At 46.1% G+C, this 15,110-nt stretch overlaps 1 protein-coding gene across 4 annotated transcripts in view; it reads left to right on the forward strand.

The window, feature by feature from the left end:
- The window catches only part of LOC115458247 (acetolactate synthase-like protein), a 211,830-nt gene that overhangs the window by 97,053 nt on the left and 99,667 nt on the right, over positions 1-15,110 (forward strand). For all 4 annotated transcript variants that reach the window (XM_030188108.1, XM_030188107.1, XM_030188110.1 and 1 more), the window contains exon 8: positions 5,200-5,297. In XM_030188108.1, coding sequence (XP_030043968.1) covers positions 5,200-5,297 — 98 coding nt within the window. The remainder of the gene's footprint in view (positions 1-5,199; positions 5,298-15,110) is intronic.

Genomic DNA, 15,110 nt, shown 5'->3' on the forward strand with positions numbered 1-15,110 from the left:
TAGGCTATGTCCCGCCTCTATCCTTTGCCTGAAAGTGAACGTGAGGCCTTTCTTTGGCCTACCGTGGATTCTTTAATCATTGCGGTGACTAAGAAAACGGCGTTGCCGGTGGAAGGTGGCACGGCCCTAAAGGACGCCCAAGACAGAAGATTGGAGGCGGCCTTAAGGTCGTCCTTCGAGGCGGCTGCCTTAAGTTTGCAGGCCTCAGTTTGCGGCTCCTATGTGGCCAGGGCGTGCCTGACGATTGTGCAGCGGGCTTCCCCCTCGGATCCTTCCTTGAGGGCTGATTGGCCGGCCCTGGAATCGGGCTTGGCTTATTTGGCAGACTTACTGTATGATGTCTTGAGAGCCTCGGCTAAAGGTATGGCTCAGACAGTCTCTGTGCGGCGGTGGCTTTGGCTGAAACATTGGTCTGCGGACCACGCCTCTAAGTCCCGCCTGGCTAAGTTGCCTTTTAAAGGCAAGCTGTGCTTTGGGGTCGAGCTGGACAAAATTGTGACCGATCTCGGCACGTCTAAGGGCAAGAGGTTACCAGAGGTCAGGGCTCGGGCCAGTGCTCGCCCCGGTATCTCCAGAGGACGGTTTCAGGAAGCCCGTCTGTACCACCCGGGCAAGTCGGGCTCTTCTGCCCCCTCTTCCTTCAAGAGGAACTTCTCCCCCAAGCAGCATTCCTTTCGCAGAGACCGCCGTCCCGGAGGTGCGCCCTCCGGTCCTCCCCCAGGGTCTCGTACCCAATGACGGGGTCCTGGTCCATGGCCCAGTGCAGATTGGAGGACGCCTGTCCTCGTTTCTGGGCGAGTGGACCAGGGTAACTTCAGACGCTTGGGTGCTGGAAGTCATCAGAGACGGCTACAAGCTAGAGTTCTGCCGACCCTTAAGAGACGGGTTTGTACTCTCTCCCTGCAAGTCTCCGGTCAAAGCTGTGGCAGTGCAGCAGACCTTGGACAATCTGATCCGCCTGGGTGCGGTCGTTCCGGTGCCAGAAAATCAGCTTGGCAAGGGACGTTACTCCATTTACTTTGTGGTACCAAAGAGAGGAGATTCTGTACGGCCTATCCTCGACCTCAAAGGGGTCAATCGGGCCTTGAAAGTTCGGCACTTTCGCATGGAGACTCTCCGCTCTGTTATAGCGGCAGTGAAGGCAGGGGAGTTCCTGGCATCCTTGGACATCAAGGAAGCGTACTTGCATATTCCCATCTGGCCTCCTCATCAACGCTTTCTGCGTTTTGCAGTCCTGGGCCGACACTTCCAGTTCAGAGCCCTCCCGTTCGGGTTGGTTACTGCTCCGCGGACCTTCTCCAAAGTAATGGTGGTCATCGCGGCCTTCCTGCGGAAGGAAGGAGTACAAGTCCATCCTTATCTGGACGACTGGTTGATCCGAGCCCCCTCTTATGCAGAGTGCGGCAAAGCTGTGGACCGGGTGATTGCTCTTTTGAGCTCCCTGGGGTGGATCATCAACTGGGAGAAAAGCCAGCTGCGCCCGACTCAGTCCCTGGAGTATATCTGGGAGTTCGATTCGACACCCAAGTGGGCAGAGTGTTCCTGCCGGACAATCGGATTGTCAAACTTCAGGCTCAGGTGGACCAGTTCCTAGTAGCCTCTCCGCTTCGGGCTTGGGACTATGTGCAGCTGTTGGGCTCTATGACGGCCACGATGGAAGTAGTGCCCTGGGCCAGGGCTCATTTGAGACCACTACAACACTCTCTGCTGCAGCGCTGGACTCCGGTGTCGGAGGATTATGCTGTGCGCCTTCCCTTGGACCCAGCAGTGCGCAAGGCGCTGAGCTGGTGGCTGAAGACAGACAAGTTGTCTGCAGGGATGCCTCTGGTGACCCCGGAGTGGATTGTCGTCACGACGGATGCCTCTTTGACGGGCAGGGGAGCCCACTGCATGGGAAGGACAGCGCAGGGGCTCTGGTCTCCTGCAGAGGCAAAGTGGTCTATCAACCTCCTGGAACTCAGAGCCATTCGGTTGGCGCTTTTGGAGTTCCTCCTGGTACTGGCGTTGAAGCCAGTACGGGTCCTGTCGGACAATGCCACAGCTGTGGCCTATGTCAACCGCCAGGGAGGTACCAAGAGCGCCCCTCTAGCCAAGGAAGCCATGAATCTGCCAGTGGGCGGAAGCGAACCTGGAACAGCTGTCAGCGGCCCACATTGCCGGAGTCATGAATGTCAAGGCGGACTTTCTCAGTCGCCATACCTTGGATCCCGGAGAGTGGCAGTTATCGGCTCAGGCGTTCTTGCACATCATGAAGCGCTGGGGCCAGCCGAGCCTAGATCTGATGGCGTCATCGGCTAATTGCCAAGTGCCGCGCTTTTTCAGCAGAGGACGGGACCCTCGATCTCTGGGAGTAGATGCTCTTCTCCAACAGTGGCCGACACAAGAGCTTCTCTATGTGTTCCCGCCCTGGCCCATGTTGGGCAGGGTACTAGACCGGGTGGCAAAGCATCCGGGCCGGATAATCCTGGTGGGTCCAGACTGGCCCAGACGTCCCTGGTATGCGGACTTGATCAGGCTCTCAGTGGACGACCCTCTGCGGCTGCCAGTGGAGCAGGGCCTGTTGCATCAGGGTCCCGTGGTGATGGAGGATCCCTCCCCCTTTGGTCTTACGGCCTGGCTATTGAGCGGCAGCGTCTGAGGAAGAAGGGCTTCTCAGACAAGGTCTTCGCCACTATGCTGAGAGCGAGGAAGCGCTCTACTTCTACTGCTTACGCCAGGGTTTGGCGTACCTTTGCAGCGTGGTGTGAAGCAGGCTCACTTTCTCCCTTCACTGCTCCAATTTCTTCAGTGCTGGCGTTCCTGCAAGAAGGTCTGGAGAAGGGCCTGTCGCTCAGTTCCCTTAAAATCCAGGTAGCGGCTCTGGCTTGCTTCAGGGGCCGACTGAAGGGTGCTTCCCTGGTTTTGCAGCCAGATGTGGTACGTTTTCTCAAGGGAGTTAATCACCTGTGCCCTCCTCTGCGCTCAGTGGTGCCTGCGTGGAATCTCAACCTGGTGCTAAGAGCCTTGCAGAAGCCGCCTTTTGAACCCTTGTCGAGGGCATCTCTGAAAGACCTGACGTTGAAAGCAGTCTTTTTGGTGGCTATCACTTCAGCCAGAAGAGTTTCCGAGCTCCAGGCACTCTCATGTCGAGAGCCTTTTCTGCAGTTCACTGAGGCAGGAGTGACTATTCGCACAGTGCCTTCCTTCCTGCCCAAGATTGTTTCTCGCTTCCATGTGAATCAGCAGCTCTGTCTCCCTTCCTTTCGTAGGGAGGACTACCCAGAGGAATACTCTGCTCTCAAATATCTGGATGTGAGACGAGTCATCATCAAATACTTGGAAGTGACCAATGATTGCCGGAAATCGGATCATCTGTATGTCCTGTTTGCAGGTCCTCGTAAGGGTCTGCAGGCTGCTAAGCCTACAGTGGCAAGATGGGTCAAGGAAGCCATTGCAGCGGCTTATGTGGCCGCGGGGAAGGTGCCGCCTATCCAGCTGAAGGCTCACTCCACTAGAGCTCAGGCGGCCTCGATGGCAGAGGCCGGGTCCGTCTCCTTGGAAGAGATTTGCAAGGCGGCAACTTGGGCATCGGCCCATACCTTCTCCAGGCATTACCGCTTGACACTGGCTGCTCGGGCGGAGGCCCGGTTTGGAGCTTCAGTGTTGCGGTCAGGGATTTCTATGTCCCGCCCTGGGTGAGTACTGCTTCGGTACATCCCACCAGTCTATGGATTGATCAGCATGATGATATGGAAGGTAAAATTATGTATCATACCTGATAATTTTCTTTCCATTAATCATAGCTGATCAATCCATAGCCCCTCCCAGATATCTGTACTGTTTATATTCTGGTTGCATTTCAGGTTCAAGTTTAGTCTTCAGTTCCTGTTCCGGAGGACTTCGTGTTCAAGTTTTTTCAATTGGATTCTTCAAGAGTTGAGACTAGTTTGTGTTACAGTGAGCTGCTGCATTCCTCTCCCCTCCGTTTTACGGGGCTGGATTGAGACATAAATTCTGCCGGCGCTCCCTCCCGCTTCGTGCGGCTGTAGGGCAGCTTTGTACCCCTCCCGCTTCGGCGGTGTTAGGGTCAGTCAGCTCCTCCCGCGGTTGCGGTTGCAGGATAAGCCAGATCCCCCCGCATCGGCGGGGTGGTGTCCCTCCCCCGCTCCGCGGGGATGAGCTGGATGGATTCCCCTCCCCCACTTGTGTGGGGATGAGCTGGGTTAATTCCCCTCCCCCGTTTCGGCGGTGGTGAGCTGGGCAGAGTGTCCCTTTGTGGGTGTAATTCTCTAAGTGCTGAGTCCTGCGGATGGAGCTTGGATATCGACATACTGAGGAGTTTCCGGCAGCACATGACCACATATAGGGAGGCAAAAGCTTTGCTCTCTATCTCCACCTGCTGGTAGATGGACACAACCCACCAGTCTATGGATTGATCAGCTATGATTAATGGAAAGAAAATTATCAGGTATGATACATAATTTTACCATCATCGACATTCTCTGCCTCATTTTCTTAAAAAAAATAGTTCTTTAGAGATCAGCTTCTGTAACAGATCATCTCCAAAGCTCAGCACGTCTTTTCAAGGGGAAAAGGACATTGTTCCTCAACAATCCAAAAGGGAAACACAAAAGAGGAAACTTAGTCTGCAGGTAGCACAAGGCAGTCCAAAGAAGCAGAATACATTTTAATGTTAAAACACTTTAATTCAGAAGTAATATTCTTACACAAGCCCATCCTAGGCGCCAAGGGGTGCAGAAGCCTATCAACAAAAATAGATAATGTTTCCAAACAGAACCAATCCTTGATACAATCAGTCTTCCTGGTGGGAAGCACAAAGATTTATGAATTTTTGGGAGTATAAAAATTAAAGGTTTAAGAAAGGATTGCATAGGCTGCAGTAGATACTGCACTCTTCCATTTCTAGCAACTTGGTTCTTCCTCTTAGTGACCTTTTTTTTTTTCTCTCTTCCCTTTCTCAACATATTTAACATCATACAGCCAACTAACTTTTCATATGTATATGCTGAAGATCTACCTGACCCTCTCCATCTGTTTAGAAACAAAATAAGCATTCTGAGTTTCATATGTTTAGTATTCTGGAACTTGCACCTGGCTTAAAAAAAGATATATAGTCAGTCATAGGATCTAAGGCCTATAGACTTTATCATGCATAGAAGGAGAATGCAATATTCTTTCTGTGTTATTTTTTTCCTGCAGGTACAGAAGAGTTGTGAGTTGCTGATTCAAGCAAAGAAGCCGATCCTTCTGCTTGGCAGTCAGGTCACATTGCCCCCAACACCTGTAGAGAAACTGAGGTAGTGTATAGCTATCAGTGACTTAATGGGGAAAGGGAGAAATATGTATACAGACTGATGAGAAAAAAATTTGCTTGAGAAATATTACTGTTTACCCTAGAGGGGATAGATGCCGGACTGGAATTTTGGCAGAATGGTTGGGAATAGGACTGTACAAAACAGATCCGAACAGGAATTGAGGCGAAGTCGATTTCAGGAGTATCAAAAAGAGCTAGAAAAACTGGATCAGACAATATACATCAAAGAGTATTTAAAGAACTATGCTGAAAGCTTACCTTTTCACTACTGCCTTTGGCAACTAACCACTACTCATTTGCCCTCCTTCTCCCCTGTTCCTCTTTACCCTGTAATTCCCTTGCCCGTAATGTCTTGTCTGTCTGTTTTACCTAGATTGTAAGCTCTTTGAGCAGGGACTGTCTCTCTATGTCAAATGCACAGCGCTGCGTGCGTCTGGTAGCGCTATATAAACGCTATTAGTAGTAGTAGTAAAGAACTAAGGGAAGTTCTGGCAGCTTCATTGACCTTTTCAGTGCTGCCTTAGTCTGGAGTTAGTTTGGAACACTGAAGATGGGCAGATGTGATGGTTCTCCACAAAAGTGGAAAGGAGAAGGCTGGGAATACAGATTGGTTAGTGTAACCTTCTTGGTGAGCTGCATTAATGGAATCACTGCTGAAACAGAATAGTGTAGTCTCTGCAATCTAGTAGATTACAGAATCTTTTGTTTTATTTATTTACTAGACTGTCACTTATTACAAAGGTAAATCAGAATGGTTTACAATATAAAATAACATTAAGACAATAAGTAGACATACTCTGAAATCCATTTATGATAGAAAAGCACTGCAAAAAATCAACACACATACAGATTTCACAGGCTATAGTCATAAAAACATTGATAAAAATAAACTAAAAGTTGTTTTTTTTTTCCCCTTTATTTCTATTTTAAGTGTTTGTTTTTTTTTTCAAATGACACTTGAAAGAAATGTGTTTTTAAAGCTTTACGAAAATGAGTATAAGAATCTTCAAGCCTAAGTTCTTTAGGAAGACAATTCCAAAGTGAGGGAGCTAAGAATAAAAATGCCAATGTTCGCGTCAATTCCCATCTAGCTTTAGATGGGGATGAAATTACAAGTCTATTATCTGTCCATGACCGAAGTGTCCGAGTTGGTGTATAGGGGATAGTAAGGTTAGACATATGATGGACTAGATGAATAAAAAGCTTTGTGTGTCAGTGTCAGAACTTTGAATTTTATCCTTGCTTCTATTGGAAGCCAGTGCAATAGATGTAACAATGGAGTGATCCTGTCATATTTTGAAGCTCTACAGATAATACGAGCTGCTGTATTTTGTATCATCTGTAATCGTTTTAGATTAAGTTTTGAAAGACCTGCATACACTATATTACAATAATCTAAACGTGATAAAATATAGGCGTAAGTTAGTGTACGCAAAGAGGATTTATCTATGGAGTTTCTAATCAAGCGTAATTTACGTAGTTGATAGAAAGATTCCTTTATCACGTCGGATATTTGCTCACTAAAGGATAGGGAAGAATCAATAATAATACCATGGTACCAAACAAAATAGGTGTTAGAGATGGAATAGATCCAGGGCCCTTTATCCATGATGTTATCGTTTTTTCTGGATTTAGTACTAATTTATGCTTCGTTAGCCAATCGGCCACTTTCTCAAGGCTGGTTTGAATCGGCGTTAGATCAATGTTTATTGCCTTCACATAGTGAATTAGGAGGAAGTCGTCCGCAAATGAATAAAATCTAAAGACTGGATGAGCAATGAAAGTGGACTAATATATAAATTAAATAACATAGGAGATAAAACTGATCCCCGATCCTTGTGGTACCCCACAAAAACTGAAGTATGAATTTGAAGTAGATTGATTTTGAATAACTTTGAACGAATGATTTGTAAGGTAAGAGGCGAACCAGTCGTAAATCTTACCTGAAATCCCAATTTTCTTTAGCCGTTGTAATAATAAAGTATGGTCTATCAGATCAAAAGCTGCGGACAGATCAAGTGAAACAACTAGTGCAATATATCCTTGCTCTAATCTAGAATGGATTTCACTTAAAAATGATGTTAAAATCGTTTCTGTGCTGTAACTTTTTCTAAAACCTGATTGTCTCGGGTGTAATAAATTCTTCATCTGGACGTAGGATTGCAGTTGCTTAAACACAATCGTTTCCAATATTTTAGATGCACATGGTAAATTGGAAACTGGACGATAGTTTCCCGGAGACTGAGGATCTAATGTAGGTTTCTTTAATATAGGCTTTACCAAAGCCTCTTTAGGAACTTGAGGGACTAGTCCTTCTATGAGGCTTTTTGTAATGATCGAGTGACGATAACTTTGCTCTTCTAAAGAAGGATTTTTTAACCAAGATGATGGTATTGGATTTAGTGGATTTGTAGGTTAATGAGAGTTGTGAGACCTATTACTGGCTAAATCCAGAGGTCTCTATTCCATCCTCATTCTTCTTGATCTTTCCACTGCTTTTGACACTGTCGATCACAGCATACTCCTCGATACCCTGTCCTCACTTGGATTCCAGGGCTCTGTCCTTTCCTGGTTCTTTTCCTACCTCTCCCTCCGCACCTTCAGTGTTTACTCTGGTGGATCCTCTTCTACTTCTATCCCTCAGGGTTCTGTTCTTGGTCCCCTCCTCTTTTCTATCTACACTTCTTCCCTTGGTTCAGTAATCTCATCCCTTGGCTTTTCCTACCATCTCTATGCTGATGACTCCCAAATCTACTTTTCTACCCCTGATATCTCACCTTGCATCCAAACCAAAGTTTCAGCGTGCTTGTCTGACATTGCTGTCTGGATGTCTCAGCGCCACCTGAAATTAAACATGACCAAAACCGAGCTTCTCATTTTTCTCCCCAAACCCACCTCCCCACTCCCCCCGTTTTCTATTTCTGTTGATGGCTCTCTCATTCTCCCTGTCTCCTCAGCTCGAAACCTTGGGGTTATCTTTCACTCTTCTGTCATATCCAGCAGATCGCCAAGACCTGTCATTTCTTTCTTTACAACATCCGTAAAATCCGCCCCTTTCTTTCCGAGCACTCTACCAAAACCCTCATCCACACCCTTGTCACCTCTCGTTTAGACTACTGCAATCTGCTTCTTGCTGGCCTCCCTCTCCCCTCTCCAATCGGTTCAAAACTCTGCTGCCCGTCTCGTCTTCCGCCAGGGTCACTTTACTCATACTACCCCTCTCCTCAAGTCGCTTCACTGGCTCCCTATCCGTTTTTGCATCCTGTTCAAACTTCTTCTACTAACCTATAAATGTACTTACTCTGCTGCTCCCCAGTATCTCTCCACACTCATCCTTCCCTACACCCCTTCCCGTGCACTCCACTCCATGGATAAATCCTTCTTATCTGTTCCCTTCTCCACTATTGCCAACTCCAGACTTCGCGCCTTCTGTCTCGCTCTAGAAATGCTAAATAGTAGTAGTAGTAGTAGTAGTAAAAACAAAAAGTACATTGAGCACCTTGAGAAAGTGCCTTTTGATATATTCTAACAAGTTTTATTGCACATTCCTGCATTGCCTTACAAAGATCTGACCCCCCCCCCCTTCCCTCAGATTTTATGCTCAAGAAATAAAGCCCAATGACTGGAAGAAGAGATCCAGAACAGTGTTCCAGTCTTCAATCAATGGTCACAAGAAAGGTAATCCTATTCCCCGCTGTCTCTGTGACCTTTGTGAAAGGCTAATCTAGACTAGGCCATCAAGAGACAAAACGTTCTCCCTCTTGTCTTTCATGCTGGCCCCTGAACCATCCAATCTATTAGAGGGAACATAGTAAACCCTACTATGTGGGGAGGACTTCTGTAGGAAGATTTAAAATTATTTTAAACATATCCAATAAAAAAAGTTGCTTCTATTTTAAAAAAGTTCAAGATGCAAGTGCAAATGTTTAACATTATGTTGCCAAATTCACAAAACAACTTCAAATCTACACCTTTTCCCTACACCAGTAACAGACATTTGTCTGGTATGCTGTTCCAGCCTTTTCTGTCTTTCCAGCTTAACCCATCAAACTGCCTTCCTGCACCACAGATTAAGACAGGTCATAAGATCATCTGGTAACTGAAAAATGGATTGCCTAAGAGCCATCAATGTGGACCAGAGGAAATCTAGTGTTATAATAGGAGGCTTAACTGAAAAAAAAAAAGGTTTAAGCCAAACTAGAACTGGCAACAGTGTCTCAAGAGAGCTCTGAACCATTTACTTTAAGGGGAAAGCAGTACCATCATTCCAACACCAGAAAGGTTACAAGCTGCTCTAGCTGTACAAAACATTTAGCACTAGTTCCCTCTGCCAGTGAAAATCTGAAGTTTCAAAGAATTCATAGACGTTTCATGCTTCTTACTGCTATCCTCACATCTTGACATATGGGGAATGGTATAAAAAAAGCATTAGATCACAATTTTTTTTATTCATGATTTAAACGAAATCACCAACAAGATTAACCAAAGCCTCCAAATCATGCACACTTGGACAGATGCATTCCAATTAAAACTTAACGCAGAAAAAACACAATGTCTTGTACTCACCTCACAACATAACACAAAAAACTTCACCACCATTACCACACAATATTGCTCCCTCCCTGTCTCACAAAACTTGAAAATTCTTGGAGTTACCCTCGATTGAAACCTCACTCTTGACACCCATGTGAAAAACACGACGAAAAAGATGTTCTACACCATGTGGAAACTCAAAAGAGTAAAACCTTACTTCCCGAGATACATCTTCCGTACCCTGGTACAGTCAATGGTAATAAGTCATCTGGACTACTGCAATGCACTGTATGTCGGGTGCAAAGAACAGACAATCAAAAAAACTCCAAACTGCCCAGAATACGGCCGCCAGACTCATATTTGGGAAAACTAAATATGAAAGTGCAAAACCTCTAAGAGAGAAACTTCACTGGCTTCCACTTAAGGAATGCATTGCGTTCAAGATCTGCAAGATGGTACACAAAATCATCCACGCAGATGCACCAATCTACATGCTAAACCTCGTAGACCTACCTCCCAGAAATGCCACAAGATCATCCCGCAAATTTCTCAACTTGCACTACCCCAGCTGCAAAGGTCTTAAATACAAGCTGATGCATGCCTCTACCTTCTCTTACATGAGCACGCAGTTATGGAATGCATTACCAACAGACCTGAAAACAATCAACGAAACAACCATCTTTCGGAAATCTCTGAAGACATTCTTCTTCAACAAGGCCTACAATGAGAACCGACAACCCCACTAAGTCACCTCACCAACTCACTCAATTATGAACACTGACCTTCTCTAACTTCCCTATTCACTCTCCTCGTTCTTCTTCTTTTCCCCTCCTAATCACTACACATTACTAACTGAACCTGATTTGTTATCCGAATTGACAAAGTTATTAATTTATGTAAGCCACATTGAGCCTGCAAATAGGTGGGGGAATGTGGGATACAAATGCAATAAAATAAATAAAATCCAAGGGTACTCAAAGAATATGAGATTGCTAATCTGCTGTTAGTAATATGTAACCTGTCCATAAAATCATCTGCACTACCTGAAGATTGAAGGGTGGCTGGCCAATGTGACGCCGATTTTTTAAAAGAGTTCTAGGGGTGATCTGGGAAATTATAGACCTGCAAGCCTGATTTTGGTGCCAGGCAAATACTGGAAACCGTTATAAAGAATAAAATTATAGAACACATAGACAAACATGGTTTAATGGGACAGAGTCAGCATGGGTTCAGCCGAGGCTTGCTGTTTCAATAGGCCTCAAGCCTACATGCAGTGAAAGGATCATTGCTGTATGGCCAAGGCTATAAGAAGGCAAAAATAACTTCAACAACAAAATGAAGATGCATATCTGTAGCAGGTATTCTCCGAGGACAGCAGGCTCAATATTCTTAAGTCTGGGTCGTCGTCCGCGACGGTCAAGGAGACTGGAAGAAATTTCAAAAGCACAGGAATCTTCCTGAACGTTCCGCACGGGCTGACTCACCATGCATGCACGAGCGGCTTCCCGCCCGTGACGCGAATGTGCAGTGCTCAGTTTAATAAAAAGCCTAACAATATAAGTGAAACAACTCCAATGGGGAGGAGGGAGGGTTGTAAGAATATTGAGCATGCTGTCCTCGGAGAATACCTGCTACAAGTATGCATCTTCATTTTCTCCGAGGACAAACAGGCTCAATATTCTTACGTGTGGGGTATCCCTAGCCCCCAGGCTCACTCAAAACAAAGAACATTGGTCAATTGGGCCTCGCAACTGCGAGGACGTAACAGAGATTGACCTGAAAATAAATTCAATTAGGTGAGCGTGAAGCTTGGAACAAAACAGAAATGGGCCTAGGAGGGTGGAGCTGGATTCTAAACCCTGAAGAGATTCTGCAGCACCAACTGCCCAAACTGACTGTCGCGTCGGGTATCCTGCTGAAGGAAGTAGTGAGATGTGAATGTGTGGACTGATGACCACGCTGCAGCCTTGCAAATCTCTTCAATAGAGGCTGACTTCAAGTGAGCCACTGACGCAGCCATGGCTCTGACATTATGAGCCGTGACATGGCCCTCTAGAGTCAGCCCAGCTTGTGCATAAGTGAAGGAAATGCAATCTGCGTGAAGGAGATGGTGCGTTTTCCAATGGCGACTCCCCTCCTGTTGGGATCAAAAGAAACAAACAACTGGGCGGACTGTCTATAGGGCTTTGTCCGCTCCATGTAAAAGGCCAATGCTCTCTTACAGTCCAAGGTGTGAAACTTGTCCTCAACAGGGCTGGTATGTGGATGGGGAAAATATGTTGGCAAGACAACTGATTGGTTCAGATGGAACTTCGACACCACCTTCAGCAAGAACTTAGGTGAGTGCGGAGGACTACCCTGTTATGATGAAATTTAATATAAGGTGCATGGACTACCAAGGCTTGGCACTCACTGACTGTACGAGCTGAAGTAACAGCCACCAAGAAAATGACCTTCCAGGTCAAGTACTTCAGATGGCAGGAATTCAGTGGCTCAAAAGGAGCTTTCATCAGCTGTTGGGCCCTACTTCCCCCTCCAGGTGTCCTCCTCCTCCAGAACAGTCTGGTTCTGGCTGAGGGGCACCTCCCACTGGCTGAGGTCCAACAGGACTTCCTTCCAGGTCCTCTTGGCAGCAGGCTGGGCTGGATGGCAGCTGGAGGGTGACGTGTGTTTAAAGGTTTGTAATTGAGAACAACACATCCTACATGGCTTGCATCACTATGCAGCTGACTATCGGTAGACAGGGACTGCTGTTGGCTGTTACTTGGGGGGGGGGGGGGGGAGGAGGTATGTATGATCTGTGGCATTAATGAGATGACATAATTAATGAGATGATAGAACCTTTATGAATCACAGTAGACCTTCATGAAAAATTTCAATATCCATGGACATATATCCCCATGCCAGAAAAATCCACTGCTGGAAGTGGTGGTGGTGGGGAGGAATAAAAAAAATTGCGATCTAATGCTTTTTTTATACCATTCCCAATATGTCAAGATGTGAGGATAGCAGTAAGAAGCATGAGACGTCTCTGAATTCTCTGAAACTTCAGATTTTCACTGGCAGAGGGAACTAGTGCTAGATGTTTTGTACAGCTAGAGCAGCTTGTAACCTTTCTGGTGTTGGAATGATGGTATTGGGAGGAAACCACCACAGTAAGCAACTGTACTGCTTTCCCCTTAAAGTAAATGGTTCAGAGCTCTCTTGAGACACTGTTGCAACATTTTTATTATTTTTTTTCAGTTAAGCCTCCTATTATAACACTAGATTTCATCTGGTCCACATTGATGATCTCTCTCATTACCTCTCGCCTTGACTTCTGCAACCTACTCCTCGCTGGCCTCCCACTTAGCCATCTATCCCCCCTTCAGTCCGTTCAGAACTTGGCTGCACATCTTATCTTCCGCCTGGACCGATATACTCATATCACCCCTCTCCTCAAGTCACTTCACTGGCTTCCGATCAGGTACCGCATACAGTTCAAGCTTTTCCTACTAACCTACAAATGCACTCGATCTGCAGCCCCTCCTAACCTCTCTACCCTCATCTCCCCTTAAGTTCCTACCCGTAACCTCCGCTCTCAAGACAAATCCCTCCTCTCAGTACCCTTCTCCACCACCGCCAACTCCAGGCTCCGCCCTTTCTGCCTCGCCTCACCCCATGCTTGGAATAAACTCCCTGAGCCCCCTCCCTGCCCATCTTCAAATCCTTGCTCAAAGCCCACCACTTCAATGTCGCTTTCGGCACCTAACCATTGTACCTCTATCCAGGAAATCTAGACTGCCTCAATCTTGATTGACTGCACTTTTTGTCCTTTAGATTGTAAGCTCCTTTGAGCAGGGACTGTTCTTCTTTGTTAATTGTACAGCGCTGCATAACCCTAGTAGCGCTCTAGAAATGTTAAGTAGTAGTAGTATCTTATGACCTGTCTTAATCTGTGGTGCAGGAAGGCAGTTTGATGGGTTAAGCTGGAAAGACAGAAAAGGCTGGAACAGCATACCAGACAAATATGTCTGTTACTGGTGTAGGGAAAAGGTGTAGATTTGAAGTTGTTTTGTGAATTTGGCAACATAATGTTAAACATTTGCACTTGCATCTTGAACTTTTTTAAACTAGAAGCAACTTTTTTTATTGGATATGTTTAAAATAATTTTAAATCTTCCTACAGAAGTCCTCCCCACTACTATTAGGGTTTACTATGTTCCCTCTAATAGATTGGATGGTTCGGGGGCCAGCATGAAAGACAAGAGGGAGAACATTTTGTCTCTTGTTGGCCTAGTCTAGATTAGCCTTTCACAAAGGTCACAGAGACAGCGGGGAATAGGATTACCTTTCTTGTGACCATTGATTGAAGACTGGAATACTGTTCTGGATCTCTTCTTCCACAGTCATTGGGCTTTATTTCTTGAGCATAAAATCTGAGGGGGGGGGGGTCAGATCTTTGTAAGGCAATGCAGGAATGTGCAATAAAACTTGTTAGAATATATCAAAAGGCACTTTCTCAAGGTGCTCAATGTACTTTTTGTTTTTACTACTACTACTATTTAGCATTTCTTTAGCGCTACAAGGCATACGCAGCGCTGCACAAACATAGAAGAAAGGCAAAGATCTTACAATCTAATAGACAAAAAATAAAGTAATCAAATCAATTAATGTGTACAGGAAGGAGGAGAGGAGGGTAGGTGGAGGCGAGTGGTTACGAGTCAAAAGTAATGTTAAAAAGGTGGTCTTTAAGTCTAGATTTAAAGGTGGCCAAGGATGGGGCAAAACGTAGGGGCTCAGGAAGTTTATTCCAGGCGTAGGGTGCAGCGAGACAGAAGGCGCAAAGTCTGGAGTTGGCAGTAGTGGAGAAGGGAACAGATAAGAAGGATTTATCCATGGAGTGGAGTGCACGGGAAGGGGTGTAGGGAAGGACGAGTGTGGAGAGATACTGGGGAGCAGCAGAGTGAGTACATTTATAGATTAGTAGAAGAAGTTTGAACAGGATGCGAAAACGGATAGGGAGCCAGTGAAGCGACTTGAGGAGAGGGGTAGTATGAGTAAAGCGACCCTGGCGGAAGACGAGACGAGCAGCAGAGTTTTGAACCGATTGGAGAGGGGAGAGGTGACTAAGTGGGAGGCCAGCAAGAAGCAGATTGCAGTAGTCTAAACGAGAGGTGACAAGGGTGTGGACGAGGGTTTTGGTAGAGTGCTCGGAAAGAAAGGGGCGGATTTTACGGATGTTGTAAAGAAAGAAACGGCAGGTCTTGGCGATCTGCTGGAT

This window comes from Microcaecilia unicolor, chromosome 14 (genome assembly GCF_901765095.1).
Source record: "Microcaecilia unicolor chromosome 14, aMicUni1.1, whole genome shotgun sequence".
Classification (NCBI taxonomy): Eukaryota; Metazoa; Chordata; class Amphibia; order Gymnophiona; family Siphonopidae; genus Microcaecilia; species Microcaecilia unicolor.